Here is a 16689-nt window from a genome sequence, read left to right as displayed (position 1 = left end):
CTGCCATCTAAGAAGTGTCTACTGAACTGTTATTCTGAAATAACAGTCCTGGGTCACTCTGAATGAATGAGAAGGAATTATGCAGAAGAAAGCAAACTGAATTTTCCTAAAAGCATCTCTTTGTTTTGGGACAGCAAAATAGAAAACCTGACACTTTGTTACCTGCAAACCGAAGCCAGGTCCATGCTCCCCAAAAGGCAGAATAGCAGAACGGGAGAACACAACCAAACCTTCTGCCTCCTTGAACTTGGATCCTGCAGACGTACAGCTGCACTATGGCTCCTGGGATGAGCACAGAGGGTATGGAGAGTTGTTGCCTGCTGGGATCACTGAGAGTACCCTGGATGGCAGATACTGCTGCCAGGCCATTGCAGATGTAGAACAAGGCATCTGGCACTTCAGCTTTGGTGCCACTTGGGAGGTTCTTGGACCTAGTGAAGCACATTTTGGCAGCCATCAGTGTGGTTTGAAGAGCTGAACTGGACATAGCTTGTTTTCCAACTGGAATCAAAGCCTTCTCCCCGATGGAATTGATAAGGCTGGCAAAAGTGGCATACATTGAGAGAGCGGTGCAGAGGCTACAGGCAGCTCCAAGGAATGGGTAAGCACCTGACACTGGGATCTGATGGATGAAGGCAGACGTGAGGATGATGAAAGAAGCATTTTGCAACATCTCCAGGGTGTCTTTGTGGGTTGACATCAGGAACAGCATGCAGGCAACAACCAAGAAGAACCACCCTCCAAACATTCCCAGCCTGCTCTCCTGAGCTTTTCCAGGCTCGAGGAAGGTGGTGAGTACAAACTCTTCCCAAGACATTACCAGCCAGAAGAGGCTGTGGGCACCAAACTTGGTAGTGTAGTAGACATCACCTCTGAGATAGCTGTAGAAGCTGGAGAGAAGTTGGCAGCTGGAGATTATGGATATCCATGCTGCTCCAACACAGAAGGTCTTCATGTACCCAAAGAAGTAAAAAGCAAATATAAATGGAGAGATGGTGTCACAGATGTTGCCTAGGGCCATTGGCTCAGCATACTTTGTATTCTTTTTCTTCTCTTCCCCAATGGCCTTGGAAGAGCTCTTCTGTGCTGACCCCAGTAGCAAGACATTGAAGAGCGGATGCCCAAAGCCTGGAAGGATGTACCGCTGCGTGATGCCCTTCAACAGAAGGGCCATCGCACCATACAACCCACACAGGACAATAACAAGCTCAATGACACCTGACACTATCAGGGCCCACTGGCCAAACAGCGCAACGGCTTCGAACACCAGGGCAAGAGCAATGGCCCCAAATATGAAAGGCATGATGTAGTTCACTGTGGCTGAGCAGAAGGAGAGAATAAAGGAAATGGAGATGTAGGCCACAAGCCCTGCCACGGCACTTTGGCTGGTAGAGAGGTGTGTCATGGTGGTGGACAGGAGTTGACTGGTGTTCCCTGAGGACAGTGTTATGTTCTGCAAAGGGGGGTAAGCAGCTGAAATGATGCGTGTGGCTCCATAGCTACTCCATAGAGCAGAGAAGGTGAGAAAGGCTGCGCCTCCGAGGTGGTCATACTTCCGGAAGGCAAGAAATCCTGCCAGGAGCTGGACAAAGCCTCCAATCAAGATGAGGTGGACACCTGAGAAACACAGCAAGACATCAGGAAGGAAGCAAGCCACAGGAAGACCAAACACTTAGGGACATCCCACCACAGATCCCACAAGTGACGTTTGTGTCAAGTCCTCTGGCCTCTATCTTTTCCTCAGCTCTCACTTTGGTGACAGATTTCGGCACTGAGCCTTGCTTGGTGTGTGGCCATTGAGCCCCTTGGTATGCTCAGCAGAAGGAGTGGGGCCAGGATCCCCAGTCTGGTTTGAATCTATGAAGGCTGGAGAATGGTACATGAAGGGTTTGGGCCTGTTTCCCAGTAGAGGTGTCCCCAAATTGCACCATCACCCACCTGTGAGAGCATCCTCTGCTCCCTGCGGCCTGAGGCCTGTGTGCACTGTGGCAAAGTTCTGCAGGCAGAGGAGGAAGGCGCTGACGACGTTTGCCAAGAGCCCCAGCACGGCCGGCTCACTGTAGAAGACAGCTGCAAAACCCACCGTGCTCACCATGGCCCTTTCAGATAAAACAAGAGTGTCAGTGGTCACCCTCACAACCTCACCATCTCTCCACATGTGTCTGCGTCTAGACCAGAGTTCTTCGGCCTCAGGCGCTCAGCCAGAGTCCCAGAGCCTTGCCCCTGCTCCAAAAGGGAGAAGCTGGTGACAGGCTCAGGTGTTTCCAACGTGCCTCCCTCCTCATCACTTGGGACAAAGGCTCCATTCAAAGTACAACTTTAGGTGCCTACTTTCCAGAGGCCTATCCAGAAAAAACACACACAACCTATTTAGGCGACAAAGATTTCTGGCAAAAACATGTTTAGGTGCCCCAAATCATTGCAGGTGGTGGTGATGGTTCCAGTCTTCTCTTCTCTGGGCTGCAGGAGATGGGGAGGAATGAATAGCCTAACACAAATGAACAAACATTCAGATTAAACCCACAAAGTATTTTTTGAGCCAATCCAGGACATTTCTTATCCACTGTTACAGACAAACAGGCAGGCACTGCACACACATACACAGTCTCCCTTCCAGATGGAATTTTCCAGCTCCATCCCTTTCTTAAAACCCCAGTGACTAAATAGTCTATTTTCAAACCCTTCATACTTCTGCCATTAACTCGTCTGTTTGTAAGCAGCCCCCACATTTCCATTCCTCTGCACTCCTGGGTACCATGAGCTGGAGTTTGCTCTCTGGAGGTTTTTGTTAGGAAACAAGGATGAAAATAAAACAGTAATGTTCTTGCTTTTTCAGTATTTTTAGAATATTTTGTGACCTAAATGAGCTGGAAAGGGAGAAGGTGATGTATTCCATTCTCAGACATTCCAAAAAGCCTTTTGGAAAGAAAAGAAAGCAGAGCTCCTGTTGATAGGGGGAGTGGGCAGATTCTGTACCACCCAAAGAAGAACAATTGTGCGACTATTAATGAACCTGAATCCCAGTGTCTGCTCTTAAGCACATGGTATTCCTGGGCAGATAGACACTGTTTTGCAAATATCAGTGGCTTCTGAATTCTTATGTTCACTATTCAACTGTATTGACTCCTAACAGCTCTGAACTGATCTGACAAATTAAACTCTCGTGAAATTTGGAGAGGAAACATGTCCCATCTCTGGGGAACAATTAATTCGATTGTTCGCTTGCACTGAAGGTTGGGCTTTTCAGTTCAGAAAGCTGCACCAATTCACAGTGCTGCAGAAGGAGCACACTCTTGTAACATCCAACACTGATATTAATTACTGACCTGAAGGAGGCCCTCAGAAATGATGTATACTCAGAAACTTCAGACCAACAGCCACCTGTGCACTCCATGAAGTTCTTACATTTACAAGGCACTCCGATACAAGCAAGCAGCTTGGTTTCAGTGGTTATATTTGGAATAGGGATTCAGTACCAAGTTCCTCCAGATGTTTCACTCAGAAGCAGCTCAGACAGCAACTTTCTAGGCATTCTGTTTTGAATTGGACTCTGGAGGAGGGTAAGAAGGATTTTATGGAGGAAGATGGGCTGGCTGGGTGGCTGCTTGGCTCAGAGGAGTGATTTCCTATTTGCAGACTCACTTGGTTTGTGTAATTAACCGTGGTAGCAGTTTTAGAGCCTGCAATAGCTTGGTTTTGGGAGGGATGGAAAGACACAACCCATACGGCTGTTTCCCTCTGCTTACAGTGCTCTCCTGCGTAGGACATCTGAGAAGTACCCAAATGTGTTGTATCAAGTCACATAGGTATAAAAGGAAAGGAAACAAGAGAATTTAGATCAGGACATTAAAAGAAGATGATGATGAAGGATCTTCCCTTGGGCGAAGGAAAGTTGGGGGGCTTGAATCAGCTGCAGACCTGCTCTGCTCACACTGGGGATGCAGACGTGTACTCCCTGCCCCATGATCATTTCAGCAGCTGTGAGGCAAAGTCCATAACCTCCTCCCTTCATTTCAGGCAACATAAGGACACACCAAATTAATCTCAGTGGTAACACCACCAGTAATGGGCTGCACCAAGACTGGAGAAACTCGGAAACAGTGGTATTTTCTTTTTGAAATATGCCCAAGCCTTGCTTGTGCCTACAATGAAGTCACTCATCAGTACTGTTGCTATCCATAGTGTACAGCTGCTCCCTCCAGCACTTTGTAAGGACCCACTTCTCCCATTCGGCACAGAAAATGGATAGCATAACACCTCTGCTCCATACGTGGTGCAGCAGAGAAAGGAGGGATAAAGTCCTTCCTTGAGATTCACGCAGTGTAGCTCTTGAAGTGAGGATGGTGTAGGCAATGCAGGGTGGTGTGGAGGTAGAGGAAGACATGGGAAATCCCTTTTTGCTGTCTGAGGGCTCTCTGTACAGGGTAGCAGCCAGCACAGTCACTGCCCAGGAAACCATGAGGACCAGTGGGGCACTGCCAGGCCTTTCCAGTTGTTGGCTTACTGAATGGACTGGGGTGATCCTTGGGCAGCAAGAGCAAAGCCACAGCCACCAATCTCCTCCACCTTCTCTTCTTTTCCCTCTTGCCTCAGACACGCTCCAGCCTTAGTTTTACAGTAGTTGGCAAGGTCCTGCCTCAACCACTGCTCTTCCACCCTTGGTGTGGCCTCTGAGCCGTGCCACATGGCTGTAGCCTCAGAGCACCCTGTCCCTTACAATAAGTTCTCACTCTTCACCATTATGCCCTCCAGAGAAGGCCATTCCAGTCTGATTCCCCATCCCACCTTGCCTTTACACCTGTGCTTTGCAGATGTCACTGTGTTCAGCTACTTCACACTAACTTCTGCTGCCCATGCTTGTTTTCCTTGCCTACCATTAATGGGAATATGCTGGTGTCAGGACATCTCCATGGAAGGCTGGAGCAAGGCTTGGCATGCCATTGTGTGCATATATAAGTACAACATTAAGTTTTCAGACACTTATTCCCCAGTGGCACTTCACAATTGGTTTTACATCCCACCTTATTAATGGTAACCAGCATTTACGTAGCTCTGAGAAAATACTGTCTTTTAAGATAAGCATGTTAAAAGAATGAAATGCAATGCCTTTTGGATAAGCACACAGCAAGATTAACAGTGCACTACAAGGCTACACAGCTGCAATAAATATCACAGCCCTGCCTCTCTTCTGGTGGAAAACAGCACAAAGTTGCCCGAGAGACATCGCTGTGTTTGCAGTGACCGAGGTCTGGTAAGTATTTAGTAAGAAAACTTAACCTGGTTTTCAACACAAGATGTACCACGCCAAACTGATATCCCAGACAGAATATGCAGAAAGTTAAACGTCCCCAAGAAGCACTATTTGATAAAGAACAAAGCTGTGGTATTTACCCATGGTCCAAAGGTTCATTTGGGAATAAAAGTCCCCAATGTTCCCTGGAAGCCCCAGCCCATATTTCTGATCTGCAGTGAGATCTCAATGAACTGGCAGCACATGGCTGGTAACATTGCACACCCAGCTGTTTGCAAGGAGGAGAATTAGGAAACAATTCAGCCAAATGATAATACAATGAATGTATTATTGGAAAAAACAAAAAACAACAACAAAAAAGCATCAAAAAGAAACACCAATGCCACGCTTCTCCCTGTGCAGCTTGGATTACCTGGTTTGGTGACACTTCAGCTCAATGGGAAGATGGTCTTGTCCCTCTCATTTCCTGGTAGGTACCAGTTTTATAGTCCTCCTCTGGAGGAGGAGCCTGCAGCCAGTTGCTTCACATATTGGCACCTGTAGCATTTTGGAGACAGGAATTTCCTTGAACTTTGTCAGTTATCGTCCTAAATCTTTTATTATTTCCTGAAACCAAAGGGGTTTCCTTTCTGTTTAGCACAGAAAAACCACCCCTCCTCATCAATTCCCCCCACCCTCTGAGTCCCTGGAGGCTGATGTCATCTCACTTGAAATTCAGTTGCAAAAAAAACCAAACCAACAACAACAACAAAAAAACCCAACACCAACAAAAAGCAAATTGCCTTTCAGAAGCATATATAAACCCTGACACCAAAGCACCTTTCAGACGAACACCTCTCCCAGCCCTCGAATAGAGCAGTGCAGAGCTGGGCATTAAGCAGTGGGAGCAGCCACCAGAATGGTCTTCTTAACTTTGCAGGTAAATACTATTTTGTGTACAAAACTTATCCATCTCTGATCTTTCCTTTCTCACTTTAAGGAGGTCTTGTCACATTCTGGGCAGTTCCCAGAGTGGTCAAAAATTGTCATGGCATTAAATAGGAACCTGCCCCGATATTAACAAATCCAGATGGTTTTCACAGTCACTTTATTCACATTTACTAACCCCTTCCTTCCATGGCTGGTTCTTTTATACATCCCAAATGTGTTCTTCATGGTGCCGTGGTGAGGTTGCTCTATTTGGGATGTGCTGTGTGGTTCTGTCTCCTCCTGCCCACTCGGAGCTGGTCCTGCTCACGGCTGCAGGAGGATCCCATGGCAGGTCTGCTTGTCTGCGTGCCCCTTGCACTGCACTGCTCGATTTCCTTGCCTGTTCTTGGCACCCCCACCTGGCTGAGCTTTGGAAAATATATTTTTTTTTCTCTTTAAATTTGTTAGCTCTGAAAGTGAGCTTTATCCGCTCGTTTGATCTGTGTCTTCCAGTGCCGTGTTAGAGGCACAACCAGTAAAACGGCTCTGAAGAAGTTCAGGCAGCTTGGGTGACAAATGATCTTTCTCTGTCTTTACTCTAGAAATCCCAGAAGTTCCTGGCAAGCTCCCGGCAAGTGCATAAAACTGCAGCTCACGGTTTGTATCTGTCTGCCGAACCCTGTCCTTTTTTAAAGAGCATTTATCAACATAATTGTGTACTAACTAAGTATACGGAGCTAATCCTCCCATATTCTTGGAAGATAAAGCACGCTTGGTGGGGGGGGTGAGGGGGGTAGGGGGGTCTTGTTACAGTGATTATTGCCCTGAGCAGAACAAATGATAAAAATGTTGATTACAAGCTTTGTGCTTAAATGGAGGCTTTAACTGGCTGAGAACCAGACTTTCCAAATTCTTCCTCTTTGGCCATAAATTGAAGATATTTGAATTGTAGCTGTCATTGCATAGATTCCTAACTCCGGTGTTTTCTCTTACATCTTTCTCACATCTGACCTTGCTCTTAGCGTTACTTTAAGAGATTGTCTGATTACTTTCTGTGTCTCACAGCTGTATACAGCTTCCCTCTTCAGACAAATCAAGCATGGCTGGGCGGTGCAGCCCCTTGGTCTGTTATAAATGTTGTTTATTAACTTCCATTTGAATAAGTTCTTAATGAAATAAATGCAATTTGTGGCACTTCAAACACTTGAGACAGCAGAAATAATAACCTATGCAAATCCATTTGCTCTCAGAAAGATTTATTAGAAAAGAATCTTATTTTTTAATTCAATTCTGCAGTAGATCTGTCACAGCAGGGTGAAAACACTGCTGTCATTAGGTGTCTTTTACTGACGGGTTAAAAATATCATTACCACAGTGACAAAGAGTAATTGATTACAGTAAAACAGCAAACAACATTTCATGGGTGCAGCACAATTGAGGCAGATTTTCCTCCAACCTCTCCCATCCAATTGGAGTTCACAGTTTCCCCCTCCTTGAGGGCATTGGTGCTCCCATTTGCAGTGTGAGATGTCCACAGGGAGGGCACCGATTTGGTCCTCAGAAGGGTTTGCAAACTGCTGAGTGGTACAGATTCCTATAGTGATCCATTCTGCAGAGCTGCTGCGAGGGGTGAATTTTTTTCCGTGAGTCACAGCAATGATGACATTCTCATCTGTGTTTACAAGTGGATTTCAGACTCCCCGGCTCTTGGTGAGTCCAAACACCATTGCAAGCAAACTGTGAGTCAGTAGGCATGACATTTAAGAATGAATGCACCCTAGTGAAATTAGGGAACGGTCATTTTGTCTAATTGGGAAAAATTCTGTTTAAAAAATATAGTGTCATGTGGACTTGTTGATTTTGATGATGTTTCCTCTAAGCTGTTGAAAGAAAGGGGTTTTATTTTCTTGCTTCACTCATCTTGACTTTCTCATGCATTGGTTTCATTTGGCTTCATTTGTCTTTTATTTGTATACATGCATCTACGCTACCAGCACACACATATATAAATACATATATGGAGCTGAAATCTTGCAAATACTAGCTATACTGAATTTTATAGTTTTCCCACTCTCAAGTGAGCTCTCGTATTGATATTATAAATTGTAGTGGATCACAATAACTGTAGTTCTATAAAATCCTCAAAACAAAGCAATTTGTCACTGAAATAAAAATGGTTCCAAATCGGATATTTTCCATAGAAATGAAACACCTTCAATGATCTGGAAATGGTGACTTCCAGGTACAAAGGTGCTAATAGTCAGTGCTGTCTGCTCAGATCTATCTTATAGGTCATAAATACAGACGCTGACTTTTCCCTGGGAAGTTCAATGTGTTCCTTCTTACTAGCAAAGGTATTTTCAGAGATGGAGAGAAACTTCCCTTTGAATACCAATCTCAGGTGATCTTCTGGTTTAATGCCCTTCTCAAACACAGGCTATAAATCCTCTGATATACTGAGCTGAATAATGAAAGGATGTACAAAGGTATTTTTCTCTATAAGCACTAGCGTCCTTTTCAGTCCATAGGGCTTAGGAACTTTGCTGTCTGAGTCCAGATTCCTCACTACCTCATAGGACCAAGTTTATTAAAAAATCCAGGCTTGGGGTCTAATGCTGCTTGGCAGAAATAATGGATGCTATAGCACATAACTGGGATGAGGTTTAGGCTTTCTTTTATGTGGGTTCTGCTGGTAATGCAGCAGGGCACCTGCTCTGCCTTTTCTGCAGACACAGGGACATGTTGACATGACCCCTGAAAGATGGCAGCTTGAAGCCCAAGTGGGGGGATGTGTGTGAGGCCTGCATGTCCTTCACTTGTACCCCCTTGAAACCACATGAGGAGCAATCCAGAGTTGCAGTTATATGACCCAAGGGACATTCTGGCCACATCCCGCATTCTCCACCTGTCTTTCCTCTTCGTTAACTTCAGTGAGACCAGAAGGTGAAGAGCTGTGAGCTGTCATCCCATGACCCATAGACTTTTAACCCTCTCCTCTCTATCTGGTGCTGCAGTGGTGGCCAGGAGTGCTCCAGAGGAGACTGTGACCAGCAGCTTTGCCTCCTTCATCCACGCAGTCCGACCTGAGCACCTGTCCAAGATCGTCCGCCACAGAAGCAAGAGGATGATCCTTGACAGCATTGGTGTTGGCCTTGTGGGCAGCACAACCCATGTATTTGATATTGCTCTGAAGTATTGCCTGGTAGGAGCAGCCTCATAGTACTGTGTATTTTTGTGGTCCCCACTGTGATCCCATCAGTACAACCATGACCTTATGTCATGGATACTGTAGGACTTTGCCTTGCAGGAGCACGTTATACAATCCCTTCTTCACTCAAGACTCTAATCTGAATCTCCTTTTCACAGGAGCTGTACTCTTCAGTTGCCGTGAGCAACGTCTATGGCAAGCCTGGTGTGAAGCTATCCCCAACTCTGGCTGCATTCGCTAATGGTGTTGCGGTAAGACAGGCTTTTCCAGGAGAAACTCTGCTTTGCAGTGCCTTCAAAACACTAATTAGTGTTACAGAAAGACGTCTAGGTGCTTTGGAGGGACAGTGGATGCTGAGAAGTCATGGTTTGCTCTGTTGTCTTGCAAACTGTTTTTAGAGGGGAATAACCAGCAAACATAGGGATCTCAGTATGATAGGTGCAAGTTGCTATAGCCTCAGTGAAATTAGCAAGGATCCCCTCAGCTCTCACCCACCCCATCATGTTCTTATCTACATTTGCCCAACAGACTCACTCCATGGATTTTGATGATACCTGGCACCCTGCTACTCACCCGTCAGGGGCTGTTCTGCCAGCTCTGCTGGCAGCTTCTCAGATGCTACCTCTGAACTCCAAACCCAATGGCCTGGATTTCCTGCTGGCATTTAATGTGGGCCTGGAAGTGCAAGGAAGGCTCATGCATTTCTCCACTGAGGCTCACAATATCCCCAAAAGGTAAATCTTTTTATTCACCCAGTAGACTGGTGTGAGTGGTAAGAGCTAGAGCATGGCGTAGGATTTTCAGGAACAAAAACAAGCATAAGAATGTGGCTTATCTCCCTGTGGTAGCTCACATAGCTTTACAGGCTCAGTGCCACTATACCAAGCCCCCTGGGAAAATGTCCAGGTCTCAAACAATAGCAGAGGTCAACCATTTTTCCCTGAAGTCTCAACATGGCCACAAAGAGTGAGCATGGGAAGAGACTTGGTGAGTCTGTTCATGGGCTTGCTCAGGGTTTTAAAATGCCACTCCAAGACCCTCTGAACTCAAGATGAGGATAAAGTTCTGCTGAGAGACAGAGCCCAATTCTGCCAGGGCTGATGAGGCACCGCTTTATCTCATTTTCATTTGGTGACCTTCAATAATCTTTTCCCCAAAATAACCAAGGTGACTGAGATTCTGGTGTGGTCCCTGGGAGAACACCAACCAGGAATTGTTGCCATTGGGCGTGTTGCATGAGGACACTATTTGTATGGAAGTGTGAAATTTAGGGTAAAAATGTAGCTGTATGGGCACAAATCATGTCACCTCTGAGGGAGAATAAAAAACAAACAAACAAACAAAAAACCTTTCTGGAGATGGTAATCTTACCCTTCTTTCTCCAGTGAAGTTTCAAGCAGATGCTTAGTCTGCATATGGCTAAATATTGAATCAGGTGAACCCCATCTGCCACAGATCCATGAGAGATTTCCACTGGCTGATTTCCATTGACACTTCCATGCTCATATTTGCAATTTCCCCTTTAGGTTCCACCCTCCTTCAGTAGTTGGTACTATGGGCAGTGCTGCAGCTACTGCAAAGCTGCTGTCTCTCAACATGACCCAGTGTACCCACGCCTTAGGCATTGCTGCCTCACTCGCAGGAGCACCCATGGCAAATGCTGCCACACAAGCCAAGCCATTGCATATTGGGAATGCTACCCGCCTGGGTTTTGAAGCAACACTGCTGGCTGCCCGAGGAATGGAAGCTAACCCTTTCATTCTGGATGATATCTCTGGTTGCTCTGGATTCAGTGCTTTTTATAGCATCTATCAACCCAGACCACTGTCCACACCAAGCGATCATCATGAGTTCCTCTTGGAGAAGCAAGATATTGCTTTCAAGCGATTCCCAGCCCACTTGGGGATGCACTGGGTAGTGGATGCTGCCTTGTCTGTTCGGAACCTCTTCATCAACTATGCGGGGTCCTTCTCTCCATCTTTGATCCGTACCATTGTGCTGAAGATCCCAGTGTCAAAGTACATCAATAGGCCTTTTCCCAACTCAGAACACGAGGCCAGACACTCCTTCCAGTTCAATGCCTGTACAGCCCTTCTGGATGGAGAAGTAGGCCTCAGCTCCTTCACAGAGAGCAGCATCCACCGGCAGGAGCTGAGAGAACTGCTCCACAAAGTGGTAGTGGAGCACCCTGAAGATAATGCGGCTAACTTTGACAAAATGTACGGAGAGGTGGCAGTGTTCCTGAAGAGTGGGGATGTCCTGACAGGCAAATGTGACACTTTCTATGGGCACTGGAGGAAACCTCTCAGCAGGGAATCACTCCTGAAGAAGTTTCGATCCAATGCCTCTCACGTGCTTCCAGATGAAAAGGTAGAATCCATCATCACTATGGTGGACAATCTGGAGAACCTGTCAGATAGCTCCCATCTGGCCTGTAGCCTGTGAAGGAATGCATTTTTGATGAGGGATTTATCTCAGAGAAACTGATTCCTTTCTTTGGTGCTTTACTATTCTTTTCCAGTGATAGGAAAGTTCTTATCCCTTGAAGTCAAAATAAATGCGTTAGTATCAAAGAAGTCCATGAGGCAAAAGGTGTGTCTGTGTAATTAATACACAGATTAAATCTGACTCAGTTGTTTCTGAGTAGCTGAAAGCTGACTACAGATGGCAAAAACTCCCATCCAGCAAAACCTTCCAATATGTCCAGTGTTTAGGAAGTTGTTGTCACTTCTCTATGTACAAGGAATGGTTAAATGACTCTTAAAGCCTCTGTGTCTTATCTGAATGAACGGCAGTCATTGAGGAATCCTACATCAGTGCTACATCTACATCCTACACCTCCTGCAAGGTGATCATAGGGCTGTGGTACTTCATCCCTCCTGGGTGTGGACAGATCACCCAGGCACTATCAGAGCTAGCTTTCCAGAGGTCACCTTTGTAGTCAGTGAAGAGATGGGCAGCTCTGGATTGTCACTTGGGTGCAAGCATGCTGTGACTCACACTGGGAATTTCCTGTTTCTCTCCCCTGACAGGGGAGAAAACATAAAGAAGAAACCCCTAAATCATCTTTCTGGCTGTGGTAAAATCTGTGACTTGTACTCCTGAGTAACCATTCCCTGAAAGAATTCTTACACTAAGTTCTTTCTGAGCAGCAAGATGGAGAACTATGCAATTCTTCTATGCACATCAAACAAATACTGTGACTGTTGATCCAAAGGACTTGTTTCCAGTATGATCATGATGTAGATACAGAATCCGCTGGGAAATTCAGGGTTGTCTTCTGCTGAGAGGACTGAGATGGGACTAGACAGACAAGAAAAGGAATGTGGGCTGGTTCGTTTTTAGCTTGCTAGTAGTGGACTCTGCAAAGAACTTCCTAGCCAGAAGAAAATATTTGCCCAACTGATGTAATCCACTCATAATGTAATCCTCTCATACTGTCTAGCATAGTCACTCTGAATCTTTCTAAATAAAGAAATGAATTCTTTTTCTTTTTTCTTTTTCCATAAAAAACTAACGCCATATTCTGTAATCTTTCAGTTTTAATTCAAACATATACGATAGAATGGCTTTTAAAATAAAAGGGGAAAGCAACAGAAGCTGGCAGAGGCTGGGAGGGGATGAGCTGAAGCTGAGATCATTGACTGTCATCAGTCTTTGGTCTGAGAAGAATTGGCTTGTAGATACTATGGGCAAGTTTTTTTGACACCGAGGATAATTCAGTTATTAATATGATGCAACCAACATTTATAACTTCTCCTTTTAGCTGTGTAAGAAAAGATCCATTGCCTTTCCTTCTATTGCTGTTCCAAGAAATAGTACACTTAAACAAAATTAGGAAAAAGAGACCTTTCTTCACAACCATATCCTCAGTCGGAAGCTCAGTTAAATAAGCACTTCCAGCGCAGAGCCAGGAAGGCCACCTGCTAGTAAGCAATCACTGAGGACAATCTCAGGCCCAAAATGAATGGGGCTGGGCTGGAACACGAGCCTGAGCAGGGAGAAGATGTGGAGCTGGGGAGGCGGGGCCGGTAGGAGCGACGCTTCCTGGCAGTCGTCAGCACCCTGGAGAGCGGCATCGGCCCCGGGGCTCCCAGACCGAGGTCCCCATTCCCAGCGGTCCCCGTTCTCAGGGGTCCCCTCTTGCTCTCCACGGGCAAAGCAAAGGCTGAAGTTCCACATCACATGGGAAAGCTTGTCGTTCGTTCCCTCAGGCGGTTTGATCCGATCTGCGAGCAGCTTTCTCTCCTGACACTGACACAAGTTTTGGGTAACAGGAAGCACTGTGTTTATTAGGATTTGGGTTTTTTCCACTGTGGACTTCGTACGATATACCATCAGATTTTTATTTTTTTCCCAGAAGTTCAATTCGCTGATAATTTCAGATTCAGAGGTGATTTTGACGGTAGAGGTCAGAAAAGTTCACTCTGTCTTCCAGCACTATTTCCTTGATGATAACGTTACTACCGCAGTGTGGCCAGCTGAGGAATTACTATCCTTGAGAAACCTCAAGTAACCCCTCCTTGTTCTTTTATGCTTTTCAATAATTGAAGAAATTAAAGAAAGAAGGAAACTCAGATAGTCTCAGTCCTAGACAGACAGGCTGGGCTGAAAGTGGAGCCAATTTAGAATTTCTTTGCCTGATACCATTGTCTCCTTAGAACCCTATTTCTCCCTCAGCTAGATTTTTGCAGGGACTTGAAAAGTGACAGGGTTCTGTTCACTTGGGATGGGAGAAGTCAGCAATGATTGCTGTTGCCCAGTGATGTGGTTGATGCCCCATGCCTAGAAACTTTCAAAGTGAGGCTGGGTAAGGCCCTGGGCAACCTGATCTAGCTGTGGTGTATCTGTGCATTGCTGTGGAGTTGGACTAGGTGGCCTCCAGAGGTCCCCTCCAACTCTAAGGATTTTACAATTCTGTGATTCTATGATTCATATCCAGAGGTAAGAGCTGAGCAATCCAGAGCTGATCTTGTCTTGGGAAAGCTCTCAAGGTTCATGCAGTTCTGTATTTCTAGCTGGGAGCTGAGCCTTGTTCTGTGTTTACAAAATGAATGCTGACCCCTACATCAGACTTCCTGCTGGGACACAGGCAGAGAATGAGTTGTGGTTAGGGTTCCCCTCCACTGGCTCCATTCTTATCTGTGATGTATCTAGAAACTTCAATCAGATTCTCATCAGGGTCTCGGAAGTATACAGATGTTATTGGACCCACAGCACCAGTCCTGGCCACGGGTCCTTCTTCAATGGTCACTCCACAAGCCTGGGAGGAAAAACAAGAGCAGGGTTTTAATCCTCAAGGGAATCGTAAAAGATTCCAGTCTTGCAAATATGAGTTGTTGCATAAGAAAATCCTGACATTCCCCAAAACACAGACCTTGAAAGTGTCACTTGTGAGGCTCTAACTTAATGCTTCCCAGGGTTACAAGGATTTCCTTACCTTCAGATGACCCAGGAGATGGTCCAGGGATTCCTCTGTGATAAGGCAGATATCCGCAGAGCCAGGGACTGGGCATCGAGCTTTGGGTTCAAACTCCTTCCCAACTTCATGCAGGTTAAACTTCTGGTTGCCAAAACGTAAAGCTTTGCGATTTCCCTGTCCCCAAAGAAAAGAATCTATCACCAGTGAGACTTCCTGGACTGGAAGCTTTTAGCATCCCTTCAGCTGTCCTTCAGACTTGAAAGTCCTGGGAACATGGTTGTAACCCTGATAACTCTGGGCCCTTGCTGTGGCAACTCAAGGCAAGAAGTGGCTGTTGCAAGGCTCCAAAACATCCCTCCAGATGCAGTGACCCAATGAAGTCCCATGGCCACAGGTAACTACTTCCAAGATCTGATGGTACAAGTGCTCAGTTCTGGGAATCCTGCCTGTGAGACAGCCACACAAATAATGCACATCTTGAGAACAGCAGAGTGAACAAAACTGAGGCAGTCAGAAGACACTGAGGTTTGGGCACCTCTTTGCAGATGATCAAGATTTCTGCAAGCTTACATAGCAACTCAGTGCCAAGCTCTATGGAAATGCAAGGTGGTGAGTTGCTATTTGTGCCCACCCGAAAAACAAATCATTGTTCACTGCAAACCTGGAATGTGAATGGAACTGATTTTAAGAGACCTGATGGAGCAGGAGAGAATGAAATAGGTTTTGGAGTTAACAAGGTGCAGTGGATATGTTCAAAAAATGTAAAGTCGCCCTATGATTAGGCAAGAGATGCACTGGTGTTGTTCTCAAAAGCTTAACTATCCTGTCTTAGGTTTGCCAGCAGACCCCCAGCACAAGAACGATTAAGAGCTGTTGGAGAGGTTTAAGAGAAGGCTCATGAAGATGATCAAAGTTCTGGAGCACTTCTCCTATGACGACAGGCTGAGGGAGCTGCATTTGTTTAGCCTGGAGAAGAGAAGGCTCCAGGAACACCTCATTGTGGCCTTCCAGTACTTGAAGGGAGCTTATAAGCAAGATCGGAACTAACTTTTTACATGGCATTGTAGTGATAGGACAAAGGGAAATGGCTTTAAACTAAAAGAGGGGAAATTTAGGTTAGATGTCAGGAAGAAATTCTTTACATAGAGGGTGGTGAGGCACTGAGAGTGGCTGTTCAAAGAAACTGTGGATACCTCATCCCTGGAGGTACTCAAGGCCAGGGGCAACCTGAACTGGTGGAGGAAGCCAGTCCATGGCAGAGGGTTGGAGCTGGGTGTGCCTTAAGGTCCCTTCCAACCCAACCATTCTGTGATTCTATGAAATACCAAAACAAGACATTCTGTGAGTTTGAGTGGTCTTCTTCAGTCTTAGATATTGTTTTTCAATAAGATTTTCTCCTTTTCTGGGGGGAAGGGTGTCACTTTGGCTCCTTCTGCAGTGTGGTTTGAAACTCTCTTTTACTCAGCTTGACACTATTGAAACTCAGAACTTAATGGCCTGAATCTTGTGCTCGTTCTACCATGCCCACACTATAGAAATGACCCAGAGCCCCCATTAGATCCACAAGGACCAGGCACCAGTCCAGGACTGCAACTCCAAGTCCTAGAGACCTAAGACTTGCTTGACAACCCTGTTACCTTGAAAGTCACCACCTCCATACCCAGGACTTAATAAAGGAATAAAAGGCAACAGTGTCCTCAATGCTCTTAACAGTCAACACAAGGTGGTCCAGGTGCTGGATGAAACATCGGGGTGGATTCATTACTCTCTTCCAGGACATCCTCTCAGAACTGGGAACAGAGTGCAAAACCACAGAAAATGAAGGTTAGGAACATCCAGCACTTTTCTGAGAGCCTCGCTACATTCCCCATTTACATCCCTGCGCAAGGGAAGCCCAAC

The 16689-nt window shown here is 45.9% G+C and overlaps 2 protein-coding genes across 2 annotated transcripts; one reads left to right on the top strand and one right to left on the bottom strand.

The window, feature by feature from the left end:
• The first annotated feature begins 6149 nt into the window (after window positions 1–6149).
• On the top strand, window positions 6150–11813 carry LOC140252053 (cis-aconitate decarboxylase-like). Its single transcript, XM_072336352.1, has 6 exons — window positions 6150–6170; window positions 6763–6817; window positions 9175–9362; window positions 9527–9619; window positions 9897–10102; window positions 10895–11813. The coding sequence occupies exons 1-6, from the start codon at window positions 6150–6152 to the stop codon at window positions 11811–11813; spliced, it is 1482 nt and encodes a 493-aa protein (XP_072192453.1).
• A 2665-nt stretch (window positions 11814–14478) lies between these two features.
• On the bottom strand, window positions 14479–16570 carry GLOD5 (glyoxalase domain containing 5). Its single transcript, XM_072335821.1, is given in 4 exon segments — window positions 14479–14631; window positions 14809–14964; window positions 16428–16457; window positions 16460–16570. Coding segments are annotated over 4 exon segments (450 nt in total).
• Window positions 16571–16689: the final 119 nt, after the last annotated feature.

This window comes from Excalfactoria chinensis, chromosome 4 (genome assembly GCF_039878825.1).
Source record: "Excalfactoria chinensis isolate bCotChi1 chromosome 4, bCotChi1.hap2, whole genome shotgun sequence".
In the NCBI taxonomy this organism is placed as follows: Eukaryota; Metazoa; Chordata; class Aves; order Galliformes; family Phasianidae; genus Excalfactoria; species Excalfactoria chinensis.
The sequence above is the reverse complement of the archived record's forward strand: the minus strand, read 5'-3'. Positions and strand labels throughout refer to the sequence as shown.

What these genes read in the sequence shown, in the direction of transcription:
- LOC140252053 (XM_072336352.1), top strand. Translation starts at nt 6,150, where the DNA reads ATGGTCTTCTTAACTTTGCAG. An exon ending in GCATAAAACTGCAGCTCACG is followed by an intron (nt 6,818 to 9,174) that starts GTTTGTATCTGT and finishes CTGGTGCTGCAG; the next exon opens with TGGTGGCCAGGAGTGCTCCA. An exon ending in TTGCTCTGAAGTATTGCCTG is followed by an intron (nt 9,363 to 9,526) that starts GTAGGAGCAGCC and finishes TCCTTTTCACAG; the next exon opens with GAGCTGTACTCTTCAGTTGC.